At 36.2% G+C, this 17,012-nt stretch overlaps 1 protein-coding gene across 5 annotated transcripts in view; it reads right to left on the reverse strand.

The window, feature by feature from the left end:
• CSTF3 (cleavage stimulation factor subunit 3) overlaps positions 1 to 17,012 on the reverse strand; it is a 50,761-nt gene that overhangs the window by 31,651 nt on the left and 2,098 nt on the right. For 2 of the 5 annotated variants that reach the window (XM_080405848.1, XM_080405849.1), the window contains exons 2-3: positions 10,270 to 10,371; positions 10,045 to 10,140 (exon numbers count right to left, since the gene is read on the reverse strand). In XM_080405848.1, coding sequence (XP_080261974.1) covers positions 10,045 to 10,140; positions 10,270 to 10,371 — 198 coding nt within the window. Of the gene's footprint in view, positions 1 to 10,044; positions 10,372 to 10,866; positions 11,580 to 11,604; positions 11,685 to 17,012 lie in introns of those variants that run through there. The other 3 variants (XM_080405847.1, XM_080405851.1, XM_080405850.1) reach the window with 3 other exon arrangements.

Here is a 17,012-nt window from a genome sequence, read left to right on the forward strand (position 1 = left end):
CTATTTGTACTTTTAAACGTTTATTCCAGTCTATTTAAGACCAGCCTACTTGAAACTTTACGTTCATTATAAATGAGTTGTACTTTCTTTCAGTTACTTTTTATATAATCATCAGTCATTATCACCATGGAATAAGCATTTCTAGCACAATTTCACAATTAGACAGAATTTACAATTCCCAAAGCCACAGTCAGTCTAGTACTAGAATGATGAAACTCACCTAGTGAAACTAAAACTGCTAAACCAAGACTCTTGGTATAAGGCTTGTCATTCTAATTTAGTATAGATGAAATGTTTCTTCGTGTACGAACTTGTTAGTGCTATCAGGCTATGCAGGCAGACTTTCAAAGTATACTGCTTGTACTAAAACTATTAATTACTCAATGTCTATAGAAAATCTGGGGAGGGAGGTCAATTGACATAGCTGAGGAAAGAAAAGTTGCAAGCTAAACTTCCACTGGCAAGGTGTATTACAAAAGCCATTTTCTGTAAACTTATTTGCTGTCACTCATCTTTGACTTAAGTTAATTGCGTGTTAGTAAAAGACCATAACACCTTTAAGTAGATGAAAGCCTACATGTATTGTTACCATCATTCTATTCTCCACAACAGTAACATCAATGAGAGCTGCTTACACCTCAAGATCCTGCATGATACGATGTAATTAAAATTTTATCTTCTAAGCATCTGTGATACAATATAAAAGTGTAAACTAAAGAGATTAACTAAACAAAGTTTCAGGGAAAGTTTAAATGAAGCTCAATCAGAACTGTTCCTACAACATACTGCATGTCATTGGCTGCTAAATTTGTTAACGTGCTTTAAAAATGCAATACCATTACAATCTCACCAGCAGCTATGCAGTTGCATAAGCAGAATCAAGAGATGTTAAGAGCACCAGATTTCTTCTGCAATAATGAGGATGTAAAAACATTTGTCATGGGATTAATTTTGGATATTTTTTTTTTAATGAACAAAATCAGGAAAGTTACAAGAAGGAAAAAAGTTACCATTATTACTAGCGAACCCCTTCTCCCAGCTTTGTGCCCTATCAAAACTGGTAAGTAGAATTATGACATTTAAATTCAAAGAACGTGTCTGAACTATCCAAAGACAGCTTCTTGATAAGGACTCATGGGACCTTCCCTGTCATCTGAATGATGAATTGCAAGGGCACACTGAAAGACTGTCCCACAGCAATACCTGATGGTCCACAATTCTTAAGAGCAAATATACTTCTAATTCTGCCCATGAAAACATAGAAATATAATCTTTTGATAGAGAGGAATGGGGGAAAGGCAGGCCAATACTGGACCCAAGACAAAAAAAATAAAGCACAACATCTTTTTCCTACTCCTTTACATACTGCATTGAGTTATGTTTTTGCACTGAGATTAAAACTATATATAATAATTAAAAAATCCGTTCAGTTATTCTAAATATATTCCACTTCAAGATTACACACAATTTTTGTAAATTATGAGTATCTATAAACTTAAGTAATCTAAGTAAATTAACCGTAGACAATCTGCGTTGATATGCTCATACTCAGATTTCTATTTAGTATGCTTTTAAAAGAAAATTAATTATGCTGTGTGACCTTATTACACAAGCATGTATATACACAACAATGATTATATATACATATACATAGTTTGAGAGATTCCAGAAGCATCCCCAGGCATGGAATCTATAGCATGTTTTCATTTAACCATAAAAACTAAAACAATCAAGATTTTATCAGTGAATTTGAAACGGTGCATTTGACTGTTGTTTTACTCTCCTTTCCAACTTTGATAGTAATACTAAGTACACCCCCCAAACACACGCCACCCCCCCCCCCCCCCCTTCAGTTTTTGGGTTTATTTGGTGTTGTTTTTAACTTTTGATCCATCACTTGATCAAGTAATACATACATGTGTATAAAGGGCAACATGCCCTTGACGCAAGCTGCAGGGATGTGGAATTTGACAGAAGTCAAATACAACATTTGTTGCCTCCCCTTCATAACCCCTGAAATCAGATTTGAGATTATCAGTATTGAAACAGGACACATCAACAGCTTCAAGACAGAATTTGAAACTATTTTGAAAATATGCTAAAATAGGTCCTAAATTGCAACAACTCTACTGAAAGTTGTACTGGCACCCATACATACACTATAAAATACCATCAATTATACCAACAGCATTACATGTTTTATTTCTCCAGGCAGGAGAAACAACAGATGTAGTAAAGAGCCAGGGAAGGGGGCAGAAGACCCTTGCAACTTTTTGCTCTTTGACAAGGCGTCTTCCCCTTTTCTAAGGAAAACAAAACAAAGACCCAGCTGCAATTGAGTTGCCCTTTTTCCTATTTGGTCATACTACGAACATTTTGGTAGTTCCACCAAAGACAATGAAGTTCACTCACATACTAACATCACAATGTCTGCTTTATCTGCAGGACACCTAACTATACATACCTGCCACCTTGCTTTTGTCAATCTAACCCATTCTGATCTCTGAGCAGAGAGTTTATTTTTATTTTAGTTTAACAGTAAGATTGGTGTTTGAAAACCTATACTTCCAGGAGGGATGACAGCTGAAGTTGATGGCTTTGCTGCAGTCTGGACACAGAAAATACTAAATCAAGAACTAAGCATCATTTTGCAAGTTAACTTTCTACTCCCAATGTGTGACTTGCAAATACATTTTTTAAAATGTTCTTAAAATCCATTGTCACAAACTAATATGGAAGAATCAAAATTTATTGTAAGAGTTTGTTCTGCTATAGTCATGAGTTAACACTTTGAAGAGTGTATGCAATTTCTCTTCCCAGTTCTACACACCGGTTATTCCTTATTCCATGCACTAATGCAGCAGTGAGGAACTGGAGAGAATAAGCTGCCCTCCTTAGAAAGTCTGTTTTATGCAGTCATATTACAGGAATCAAATGAGGTAAGACAGTTGACCCTCCATCACACTACTGAACTTTTCAAATCAGTTGATTCAGAGGAACAGTTTGCATTACTAAAGCCTATATAATTTAGATATATGCATGAGTTCCATAACTGTTTTGCTGAAACACAGAGCGAGCATGAAAGTATGAGTAAAATTACCAAGCTTCCTAACCATACCAACCTCCTCTTTCCGAGAAAAGTTGAAGATGTTAAAGCTCTGAAACCCTTTAGTCCAGCAGTCAGTTTAGAAGACCTTTGGTTACCAACAGATCCACACTGTGTGTTTACTGGAACTTGTGAAAATTATGATTAATACAGAGACCCTATCACATGGCATAGTACAATCCGCTTCTAAGGGAACAGACCCAGAACCAGACTTCAATGTTTACACTTCAGGTTAGAAGTTGAGTTCTATTAAACAGTCTTGTCTCAAGATGCAACAGGACCCCACTCTATAGCAGTACTATGGAAAACTGTCCATAAATTTAAAAAGAATGTTTTTCTACTTACAATGCCTATTCTTAAAATGAGACATTTCTGGTGCCGCAGTTCCAATGAACTCTGAGAATGCTCCCATGCTTCTACACTACGATTATTTGTCACTACCAAACTAGTTAAACCCCAATACGGATCAGGTTCAGATCACCACAAGATCTTCTCATGTGTAGTTAACTGCACGTATACAACTTGCCACAAGAAGCGTGAATGCCGCCTGTGCAATGGTACAGTTATGCACCAATGCATATTTCTTCCCACTTCTGAATTGTTTTATGTAAGAAAGGAAAAGTGCCAAAGCTTATGGTATTATGTACACAGCACTTCATTGCAGAAGTCCAAAATTGTTACTGGATGTAAAGCGCCTGTCACACAGAAACCATCAGTAAGAAAAAGCATATGCTAACAAGGGGAAAAAAACCAATGCACACTCTTAAACGAAGAACGTTTGTACTAACAGAACAGAGGAGGCCAGAATGAATGGCTTGCCTTCACAGAGTTTCTAGCCAAGAGAAGCCACTGTACTTCATCACAGCAGTGACTCAAAGCCTTTTCATAGTCTGCAAAGAGATTCCACAGCAAATAAAGTCAAGCATTATTATGTGTAGTAACACTAATAGATAAACTTTAACAGAAAGTGTTCTCTCAGCCATCTGGCTTCTCAAAAATCGTAACAAAGAGCATCAGGTAACTCAACCAGCTGACAACTGGAAGCTGGAAGAGATGTAGAAATGAATGAGAAATCACGATTACAGTTCCCTCACCCACGCAGATGAAGATAACCAATCTGTACCACAGTGTACACAAGAAAGCGCTGTATTTTTACTTCTGGTTCTTTTGGGTTCAGACATGAGAAAAAAGCTCAAGTTTGTGCCTGACCTAACACACATATTCCCCCCTCAAAACATCAATAGAAGGATCCGCAAATGACTTCAACAAAAGAAACCACACCATGAGAAAAAATTTCACTGTCCTTGTTACATTTGAAAGTGAGACTTGAAAAGTGTTGTGAACAAGAGCTTTATATTATAAACTAACACTTCTAATAGGGATGTTTCTGTCACCCCACCAGGAAAGAATACAACAGAACAGGAAACAGTTCATGTTTATTCATGTGAAAACAGCAACACACTATAGAAGAGGGTTCATAGTAATCTCTTCATTAGGCATCACTTCCACTTCAAAAATCAAAATTCCTAACACTTCCCCATGATATTTTTAATGATGAAATACAGAAAACAATTATTAAGAAACCCACTACTGTAGCACCACGCATCTTCTCAAACTACAAATGTCAGTTATGTGGTTAAATTTCTGGTATTATACAACTTGTAGGCCATGGTAACTATGCAAGATGTACATGCCTGCATTTACATGTTGAGTAGAAAAGATAGGAAAGAAGTTGCATTCACTTTCTAGTGCGAGTCTACAATAATCACACAGACAGAACAACATTTATTAACAGGAACGGAACAAGTCCACACATGAATAAGAAAAGATCATAAATAATACAGTTGCAAAAAAGATTAAAAATCTTAGACTGAGATAGTCAAGAATGTGTAATATGGATGTTTGTACAGAGCACCTGTACGGCAGTCTCTCAAAAGCAGAAGTTTACTATGAAGATGTGGTAGACTAGCCTGGTCCAGGGCATGGATTATATAATGGGTATGCCTTCCATTAAGAAATTAACAAAGATCAGCTAGTGATATATACAGTATTTTCAGTTGAAACCACCACTAAGCAATCTCAGCCAAGAAGTCTATTCTACTTTGACTTCTGCTCACTCCAACTTCACCCTGACAGGAGTCAGTTCCCATTGTTCCCCAAGCAGAAGAATTTTGGTGGTACGTATAACTTTTTTTCTGAACTCAGAACCAGATTAAAGTAAAACAGGGGAAGAAAATGCTTTGAAGAAACACAAACATTTTAAACAAAAACAATCATTTTTCTAAATGGTTTTATTTACATTTTTCATATACAGGTATGTTAAATGATACATTCTGACTAGTATCCACACCAGTGTGAATTACATGAATTAAAGATACTGATGTATTGCATATGATGAAATGCAAAACAATCAACCCTACGCTTTGGTCCCACCCTCTGAATCCTCATACAGCATCTGGTTTGTTACCAAGACATCTAAAATTCAAAGTGTTCATATCAAATAGAAGTTACCTGAACAAATATATCTAGTTTCATTTCTTTAGAACAAGCAATAACACAGGAGTCTTTCTTGCAGATTTGCAAGATGAAAAATACATATTAACAGCCAAACACTTTACATGCATGTTACTAGCTTTGTATTTATTGTTTCTAGACTTGGGGTATTTGTCACAACTGTCTTGTGCTTATAATTTTTAAATCTTTAATTATGGCAACCTTTCAACCTCTACTAACAACCATTCAAAGTGACCAGGATATAATGCAATATACTCTGCAACAAAAAAGGTAAAAAGGTGTGGTGTGAACTGGCCTGAAACATTCAGGACAATTACAGATCAAAGTTTTCACTCAGAGCAACTGAAACTAAAAATTCTTTAGGTTGTTAAAAAGTGTTGCAAATACATGAGCATAGTTTCACAAATGTGCCTAAGAGGACTTTCAAGCTGGTGATTTCTCAAAGGAAACTAGCAGAGAAAAAGGTGACAGCTTCAAAGGCTTGCTTCAGAACTACTGAAATATTTACAACACTGGTAAAGTAAAAGTTCTTTCAAGTGCATTATGAAGTCTTTCTGTATCTAAAAGATGGTGCAAACAGTCAAAGAGACAAAGGAAATAGTAATAGACAGCTGGGCCTATGGGATCATAGGGTATTACATCAGAATTTATTTTTACATTTCTGTAGCACCTTTTAGACAGGTGCCAAAATCACTAAAGCTAGCCTCACAACAACCCTGTGAGGTAGGTAGGTATCCGTTTTAATAATGGCAAAACAGGTTAAATAACTTACCCAAGAAGACAGCAAATCAGCACAGCAGGCTAGAATCCAGATCATGTGATCTATGAATTTAACATTAAGGCACATGTGGGACTGAGACTTACATGCTCCCTTTTAAAACTGTGAAAAGGCACTGACATGTGAATTGATTCAAATCTTCTGGAAGTAGATTTTTATGGGAAAGGTATCAAGAGAAAACTGTGCTTTAAGCAACTACAGTAAATGAGTCTGAGTAAGAACAGTGGCATTACTGTAGCACTTCCTGAATTTTAGTAGATGCAGAAAGGTTAACTATTTTACTTGCTAAAATAGTTTCAAAAAGACTACAGTCTGTCAAATTCAATAAACGAAACACTCTTCTCCAAGTCTTACACATTCAAATGCTATGACCCATAAAACGTGGTGAGCTGGGAGTTTTTTACTCAATTCTATTATTTCTATGTCCTGCAACTGCTTCTTTGAACATTGGAAGAAATAAGAACCAGTGTGAGAATCAAAAGTTTTTGACCAATTCAAACTTTAATAGTTGAGTTCCCATTAACAAACTGTCAAAGCATGCTCTTCCCAGTTTATCTCCACATTCTACTGACTACCAAACCAGCAATGACAGATCTGAGCATATAAATCAGTGCTTGGCATATAAAACAGAAATGTGAAGAATTCAGTTACTTCAGCACAGTCTGCATATCAACAGCAGTAAGTTAGATGATATACTAAGTGCTGAGCACTGCTTTACACTGTATTCCACTAGGGAACAACATCATACACAAAAAGGAAAAGTCAGTGAGCTGAACAAACACTGTCATAAAAACAAGAGGTAATCAGAGCAGTAAGGTCTGCACTTAAAAGCTCTGCATTACAAAATGCACTGGCATATGCAGGGAAACAGTTTTTGTTCATATACATTATAACCAATGATTTCTACTTGAAGATTGGAAGTGCCTAAAAAGAACACATTCCTCAAGTCAGGCAAAGAGAAATGTAAAGATTTCTAACAATTTTATAAAGAATACAGCTGTTAAAGGGCTAATTCCTTTTTCTAGAAAGCCATAGTCCTAACCCTCACCCTAGCTCATCTTCCAATAGACCACCACTATGTAATGATATTCAGCTCAGATTTATGGTGTTAAGAGGACTAAATTCTCTAGTGAAAGACAACCCGCTAGAAAACTACCCCCACTTTCCTCTCCCTTTTTGTCTTTCTGTGATGCAAAGAAGAAACATTACCATGTTACAGAGGAAAGAGACATGCTTGTTTTGACATCAGGAAAAATGCAGCTTACAGATGACTGAAGATTTAGCAATTTTCAGATTTAAGTAGTGAGGCAGTGAATCAAAAGCAACGCTAAACAAAGATTTACCACAGGTTTACTTTCCCAAGTCAAGGCTGGAAAGATCTACCCTTCTGAACTACCTAAGAGGAACTTTGTAGCAGGAGGAGACTACTACAATTTCCAAGGAAAAAAGCTTTTAGAAAATACCTTCCTTATATTCATACATCTTAAGGCTGCAATAAAAGCTGCCTCAAAAACAATCCCTGTATCTCAGGTAGCCTTCAAAAATTAATTGAAATCTTAATTTATATTCAACCACACTGTTAAAAAGAACATTTTGTTTTGAATTTACTCTCAGATGGGACTGTACATATAATATGTAACTTAAAACAACACTGACAACAGTGCCCAATTGTGTGAATATATTTTTTTAGAGAGGAATTTGGAAATAGGTTATGTCAGCTTATAGCTATAAATGGTTACAATATACTAAAAAAAAAGGCACAGATAAGCACATTGCTTTTCAGTTATATCTGTCACTATGCGAGTTTTGAGAGAAGTTACTAGAACCAAGAAAGAAAAACTGAAAATTTAAGTTATAACTGGGATTTTAAAAACCTCCTTGTTAAGATGAAAGATAAATTTCTAAAATGTAATCTCTTACATTTCTTTCAAATATGACCCCTTTCAAGTGTAACCTCTACCAGAGCTCTACAAGTTTTATCATTGTTTTGAATAATACAATCTTACATTCTATGTCTTTTACATTTGAAGTGTAGTTATAGGCAGACACACACAAACGTGAACTAGTGATCTTTATGCCAATTCTTCCCTTCTCAAATTTACCTTGTGTTACCTGGTTACCATACCTGTTGGGTAGAAGCTGATCTTCCTTCCTTGAAGCAGCATGTAAAAATTTATAACCTACACTGTTTTAAGCTTTGTCACTGTTATGTTTCTAAACACTACTAGATTATAAATTAAAGGAATCATTTAAGAGAGGTAATGACTGACAATTCATTTCTGAGCATGGTTCAAGACAAGAAGCTTTACAACATTAACAGTACTTTCTGTTATAAGACCTACAATATAGTAAAAGGCTTTCTGAGGTGGTCTAATTCGGCTCTTAAGTTTGAGACATAAGCTAAATGTTTTAAAGTAGCACAGAAATCAGGTAACAATATAATCAAACTAGATTAGAGTCTAAAGACTACATCTTGTAGGAAATATTGCAGGGTGCAAGAGGCTAATGGATTTGGCTGTAGCATCCCAAAAGGAAATACACATCTATACGTGTTGGTGCATTTACAATCTCCCATGTCCAGTAACTGACATTCTAACTATTACTACAAACTACTGGAAACAAAATAGTGAAAATTCTATGATTTAGTTATATAATATTAAATTTAGTTTACACTATTTTGAACTATAACATCTTACAATAAACTTCAATTTAAAAAATTCTGTTAGATTCCTGTGATCCTGATTTTATTTAATTATCTTCAAAATTTACTGCCAAAACACATTTGGGTATATAATTTAATGTACAATAAGACATGGTACCTATACAATGCAGTTTTGCCACTCAGATTACTGCTTAGCAGTTTTCATATAAAAGGAAAAAAATCAGATATGTCATTTATCACCTACAGAATACAGGTCCCCACCCCTGTAGTTCAGCATGTAGATCTGCCTCTCAAGAAAAATGTGCAGCTAAAAGATGCCCACAAAAAGCATGTGTATTAGTATTATCAGCTACAGAAAACAAAACCCCTCAGATTATACAGTGCATTTCATGACACGTCATTAAAGACTGTTAAATGATCAATGCACTTAGTGGGAAGTTTTATAGTTATGTAAACAATCACAATTTTCTTGGGATTTTTACAAGCTAATGAGTTGCGCTAATGGATTTTCCCAGCATTTTCATTCCAGAAATCAGCTTCCATCCCACACCCTCCCTGAAAACACTGTTCACAGAAACAATTCCCTAAGAAAGCAAAAAAAATTAAGAGATCCAAACATTCACAGGAAGTCATTCAAGTAAGTTTGTATGTATAAATAATAAAAAAAAAGTCCTCTAAATAAATGACACGGGAGGCAATAAATTGACACGACAAGTAAATAAAAGGCTAAAGCACTCCAATACCATTGAAACGGTTTTAATGTTGTTGCAATTCCATAATGCAACAATCATCAACTCATAAAAGACCCAGTACTTTAGAATTCATTTTAATCACTCCTTTGCACCTATTTTACAAAATAAAGGCAAGGCATATTTAAAATCCCCTTTTCCCTAGATATTATGTGCCTATCTTATTTATGCTTATGAAAGTCTAAACTTAAACTCCTATTAAAACTTATATAAGAAAAAATGTAAAAATATTAACCTCTGCTTCAATGTACAGTTTCCAGAATCTGCCAGAACTGGGGAACTGGGCAACAAGGCGTTCATAGGTCTTCCGTGCTTTGTCTATAGGTTGATTCTAAAAATTGAAAATCAAAACAGCATTTACAATATTATGATTTATGTAAATGAATATGCTGATTTTACTCCAGAACCAAATAGTGCGAGTGGACCATAGATAAGGAAACGTAATCCTATGTCACTAAACCTGTGCCTCTCGAATGAGAATGCTCCAAGCGTCAAGGTCATATGGATTTTCTTCTAGTTTCTTTTCAGCTTTCTTCACTTTTTCTGGGACATACTCGGCAGCCTAGAAAAATTAAAAAGAAAACATAAGAGATCACAAGTAGAGTTTGAGAACTTCTGTCCCAGCTACAGAGACAAGCAAACAACATTCTGACAACTTAACATTACAGATCTCATTTTTCATGCCTGAATTAATAAATTGTAACTTTATCTGGAAAACAAGTTGTTGCGGTAAGAGTGCATTATCTTACTGGGGCAAGCTCTACCTATTTGGTGATCCAGCTAGACTAAACTGACTAAATGTTTCTAAAACACTAGAACAAATTTGAGTTTGCCAGAAAATTTATTGCATTATGAATTTTGAACAGTTTTACCAAACTGAAACTTTCAAGATGGAAAAAGTAAATTCAAACCTATTTTTCTATTACAGACCTTGACCAAACAGTATTTTATTTTTATTACAGTCTGATGAACACATACAAACGAGCCTTAAAATACATACGTGTTACAACCCTAAATGATATGAAGTTTTCTATTAAGGATTAAATATTTTTCTGACCTGCACTCCAACCAGCTTATTTACTAACTTGCCAACTTGACTCATTTTTCAGGCAGTTGTTAGCTCAAATCGTCTTGCCTTCCTGAGATATAAGAATAATAACCTGTAAGTTATTACTACAAGACCTTTCTTGTGAAATTTACAACTTAACTACATAATTACTGTTAGAATACACACTTCCTGTATTGTGTAGTGAGTGTGCCTGATTTACTGTACAGGAAATTCTAAAAAAACCCTGTTAATTACTAAAAGATTACTTTAATTCTTAATATTAGATCTAGGTCAATACATAGCTCTGAAGACGAAAAAGACAGCAACCAGGACAGAAGAACTGATACTCCTCTCTATCAAAGGTGCTGTCACACACTTAAAAAGGGAAACAGAAGGTAACTAGAATGACTTCTAGTAAAGTTAGTAAGCATCACTAGTGCACATCACTCCTGAAGGAAAGCAAACATTCCAAGAATACAGATCCAAGGTATTACTAATGGATTTTACCAGCAGACCATTTTGCAGCGACATATACAAAGCTAAGAAGCCAGTACTGTGCAAAACAGTGACTTAAAGAAAAGAAAAAGCTAGCAAATGCAGTAAGCCTAAGTTACTTAGGAACATTAGCTTTATTGTAAGGAGTGCCCTACCCCTTTGCTTTTGTCAACCTCTGCAAATGCACTACTATACAATAGTTGCTTATGTTATACATTGCAATTCAACTTGATAATTGAAAACCTGCCGTACTTTTGACTATTTTTCAGTGCTACCGGTTCTTGCATCTGTCCTACTAGCAGGACATAATTCAAGGCATATCCCTTAGAAGACTTTAGCAGCCATGCGCGTAAGGAAAAAAAAAAAATAATCAGTAGAAGGGGCTTTATAGGAGTTTAAAGACCATTATTCTTTTCAATTCAGTTTTCAAGTCATTCTTAACATTAATTGCTCAGTGCAAAGCAATGTAGCTTGGAAGGCAAGTATCAAGTCCCACAACAAACTAAATTAAAAAATAAAACTAAAAATTTAGTTTATTATATTATAAAATTAGCATTGCTTCTCATTATAGTCCTTCTCAGCAAAATCTACTTGTCTCAAATAATCAAGCATGTATTATTGTTTATTTGATAGAAATGCCTATCAGGAGTACTATTAATGTCAGCAACAATAAAAAAAAACAACCCAGCCCACAACAACTACTGAAGCATTTGTTAAAGCACAGGGTCCTGCTCTGTCCATAGCAACTTTCAAACAGGAAAAGTGGGCCACTGAACCACAGCTCAGTTGTATTACCTCAAACCTTCCCATGTGACATACAAAACTCAGCTGACACTGCAGTGAAACAGTTAAGGCTTCCAGGAACCAGATTATCATCTATGCAGATACAGGGCAATAAACTCAGAAAGGCTGAAATAAATTAGCTGGTGAAAAACACAGATGCTGGTAACATAATTACTGTAGGATTGCTATGATTATGTTATCTTATGCTTGATACAGGACTCCTAATCTGTGTAAGAAGTGTAATATAATGTTCATTCTTTTATTGGGAAAAAATTCCTAAGTCAGCAAATATTCACTTAACAGCAGCAGATAGAAGTTCGCCATGCAGCTATATAAGAAAAAAAAAAAAAAGGAGCTCTACAGTATTGAAAATAACTATATGATTAGGGGTTTAAACTGGACTGCTTGAAATTGCTTGTACCTTATGCCATATGTAAGGAAAGTCAACTTCAGGCCAGTGAGCACTCCCTCTCCCGGCCCTATCCATCTCCAGGATGTATAAAGGGCATCCCACATTTCAGAGGCACACTGCACTGCAGGTAAGCGAGTGTCCTGGCTCCATCCGAGTGAAAATAAGGCCTCATGACCTTGTACCTACACAAATAATCACTCCTAATATATTGGGGAAATCAACACTTAAGATCTCCAGTCTGGATGGTTTTGATAGAACTAGGCATGTGAGCAAAGATCAAACCTGTGGGGACTAACATCTACTGCAAGCATACAGTGAAAGGCAACAAGGAACATGACTTACAACCTAGTTCAACAATGAACAAAGACATTTGACTCCAGTTTTACAAACTGGATGTTAACTGCACTCTGTGCTTAGATCTGCTGTTATCACAGTTCAAGGGTATACAGCTTTTGATTATCTATTTTTCATTGTACTGCTTGCACAACAGCCAACATCCAAGACTGAATACTTAATTTTTGTGTGTTTGTTCACTGCTATGATCCTACCCCTAGATAAGCATTTTCAGTCTCTCCCTGTTTAACAGAGGCACTTGAATTAATCTCATCCTGTAAAAAGCCAGTCAGGGGGTTAAATCAGCAGAAAAATAATCCTATTGGAAAAGTGATCAACTTTCTAATGGTTTAACTCCTTGATTTCAGGACCAGATGCAATGCAAAATAAAGGAAGCAAAACTGTACAGGACTTCAGCAGTCCTGCTTAGATCAGCTAGTTGCATCTAGTCAGATACTGGCTTTTAATTTTACTTGAATGCCTGAAAGAAAAAATGCTGTAAAGAATTGTATACAAACTGGAAAAATACTTTGTCCCTCTGCTTTTGATAACTGTGTTCAGTATACCTCCCACATAATCAGGCTCCTACCTGCACAAACAACCTTCTGAAAGTCATAGAATTATTTTAGCACTTAAGTTTCCATGTCCACAAGTACCTATTACTACCACTTAGTCTGATTCACAGCTTCCTTTTTATTATTTATACAGATAAACAGCAAGGGATTTTACAGTTTCACATACTAAAAATGTAAAATGATCTTTATGACCACAGTTTACAAAATTTGAAAAGACCCAAACCCAAATTATCTGACGAGAAGTCTTGGAGTTCCTTCCTGCAAAATACATAAACTGTACAAAATCCAAATTTGAATTCATAAAGGGTGTCTGAGGGAACAAGATCAGAAGAAACAAAACTGACTTTTAATATTTACTAAAAGTTATCTATCAACAACTTGAAAAGAAAAATTATTGGTTTATACCCTACTGTTGAAAGCAACAGTTAACAATTTCCTCAGGCCTCTGAGAATGAACCCTCATGACTCCGAAGAGCATCAGAAAATACCTAACCTAACACTTCAACTGTGCACCACCTAATGAATCCAACTGCTTAAAGCATCCACCTGTTTCCACAAAACTGCAGTTAAAACGAAATATTTGAACAGCTGTTCTACCTGTGAAGTGGCCAATTTAAGATGCTTTAAAAACTACCACTAATTATGAAATGATTCTACAAATAAGATGTATAGGCTGTTGTACATAGGCAGAAATTTTAGCAGCTAGTTCAGTCAAATTGATTGAACATCCAAAAGGAGGTTTACATGCATGAAGATAAAAGCTACTGTTTGGAGGTTTTGGCTAGCTGTTGCACAGTTTAGTATAGCCTGGACTGTAACAGATCTAATAAATATAACTTCAAATATATTAACATGCAATTTAAGAAGCATTACTAGTTGTCCAGTTCAGTTAATTTACAGGTTTATCTTGCCTATGGTTTTTTTCTTCAAGTTTAGTTACAGCTGTATGTGCACAGAACAAGTTTAAAGATCCTTTCTTCAGTAATACATCCCTTCACTAAAGTAGTCACAACTTACCAGTCTTTGCCCTTTCTTAAATCTGTTTTTAATGCCTTGCCTGCCTCTATTCTACCACGCAGATTGGGTCGCTATTGACAGGCATAACCCAGCATATTCATCTTAAATAATTAAGAACAGTTTTAAGTACTCCCCCACCCCCAATCTGGGCTGTTTTATCTCTGAACAAATCAAGAGTTTTATATTAGTAACAATTACCATCCTTTTCTCATGAGACTATTTTCCAAAGTTAGCAATCAGACATTTTCTGCTTTAACTTATTGGTATACCTGGAACTTACTGACCCTGGAAATGCAGCTAAAATAGACATTATTTACAATTGCATAAGAATTTGAAAAACCAACCACATTACAAACTCAAGTCTTTACCAGTCCTTGTGTTCACAACCTGTTCTTACAGTAAACAGTGACAGTAAACCCATTACTATATACCATATAAAACAATATGCTCTTAGAGTTCTTGCAAATGACTCCTCCTGAAATGTTAAACCCACACAATCCTGCAAGAATAAACCTCTGCTTTCAGTATTGTGTTCAATGACATCTATTTTTAAAACATTAAGCTAAAGTTAGCTACAATAACATTTAATATTGCATTTAGAATTCAGAAACTTCCATGATGTACTGTATTAGACAAGGCATGAATGGAGGAAGGAGTACGAAGGAACAAAAGTACTAGTAAGGAGTCAGAACAGAATGCTTCAGATGTCTTTTCTATAGTCACAGAGACAATACAGACATCTTTTTTTCCACAGCTCAGTTTTGGACTAGATTCATATTCATGTAAAGTAACATGCATCACAGACTGGTGTACATATCTTAGAGACAGTTACAGGAAACGTGAAATGCATGTTCTAGCCTTAATAGATTAGAAGGCAACAAATGCAGGGGTAAACACTGCATTGAGTCTTCAGCTGAAATTGATGCCTGGCAAATATATATTTATTACATAGAAAAGAACAGTGGCCCTCCTATGTTAGAAAGAGGCTAACACCACTAAAAATTTAGGTCTTGTTAGAGAGTTCATGAAACCACCACACGATTGAAATGAAACAAGATGTCTACATTAAGGTCTAGAAAAATGTAGACATACATAGGTACAACCATGTACGCTCTGTAGCCTTCACACACGAAGAAGACTGGGAAGAACTTGTCAGGGGACTTTCTGGGAAACAGGAGCAGATGCAGCCTTTCAGTCTACAAACGTGGATTTCTATGATATAGACAGGGCTAAGTGCCTGGTATTCCAAAAAACTACCTTTGAAATTATAGTTTGTTAAAGCGTCATGTAGACCTGGCCAGGAGTCTGGCAGGGCCTTAACAGATTTTACGTCCTGACAGCATTCAACTGGTTCTGCAGAAAGTAATTTGGGTCCAGCATAGTTAACACAGTGCAAGAATTTAAAATACGCTGCAATAGCAGTGGCTACGGGACATTTCTTTGCCCTCCCTGCCCCAGTCTGTTCCACAATAACGACATGAGGAGGAGACAACCTACATAATGTAACTTAGGCTCCTGATCTACACAGTAAAGTAGCCTAACAATGCCTGGAGCTAAGCTCAGTCTACAGGCTGTAAAGCCACATTCCAATTGCACTGCACCTGGTACAATAAAGCCTCCTGAACCCCAGCTGGGTCTTTAACCTTACCTTTACTCTCCCACACTCCCTACACCAAACATTCCATCCCATTCTTCCTTCCCACCCTACTACTTGCTGGAGACAGCACGGCCATTTGTTACTCACCTGGCTGCTTTTGCAACTCCCCTACAAAACCTAAGATCTCGGAAGCAAGATGCAGATGCCCCTGTATGTCAGAGGTAACAACTCTGACTTGCCCAAGATCTTTAACATCTACACCATACACTATCATATACATCTTACGCACACCATAGATGTAAATTAATTGCACAGTCACCCCTTTATACTTATCTGTGTGACTGCCAATGAAAATGTCACCCAAAAACTCAAGAAGCTGGTCATGGAAACAGATGAAACCTGAAATAGGAAAGCCAGATGCCATCCAACCTCTGCCTAACTTCAGCTTCCTACAGAAAGGACCATTTATAACCATAAGGATATTGTGCACGCAAAGTGAGAGCCCTTCAGATAGGACTAGATCATATAGCAGCTGCAGCGTGGGGAAGGGAGCAAGGCACAACTGCCCCAATCACAACGCTCTGTTGTTCCTTCTTCTACAGAGACTTCTACAGGGAATTTAAAGGTTCATCATGCTCTGTAAGACCACAGCCAGAGTGGCATCAACACTTACTTAAGGTACACCTACCTCACTATTCAACTGGGTAAGTCGTAGCCCATGGTGCTAAAAACTTCATGACATTATTGCCAAAGACACTGATATCAAATTATGGCCTATCTTAGCATTAGGAGTAAGAAACTGAAGTCTGCCAGGGTAAGAAAAAGATTTCTAGAGGACAAGTTACTGAAACTGAGTAGAATTGATGGAAGGAAGTTAACTGACCATAACAAAATTAGGGACTTACAGGAAACCAAAATCCAGAGGCCTTCATAAAGAGGACGG

This window comes from Falco punctatus (genome assembly GCF_963210335.1).
Source record: "Falco punctatus genome assembly, chromosome: 10".
NCBI classification, from domain to species: domain Eukaryota; kingdom Metazoa; phylum Chordata; class Aves; order Falconiformes; family Falconidae; genus Falco; species Falco punctatus.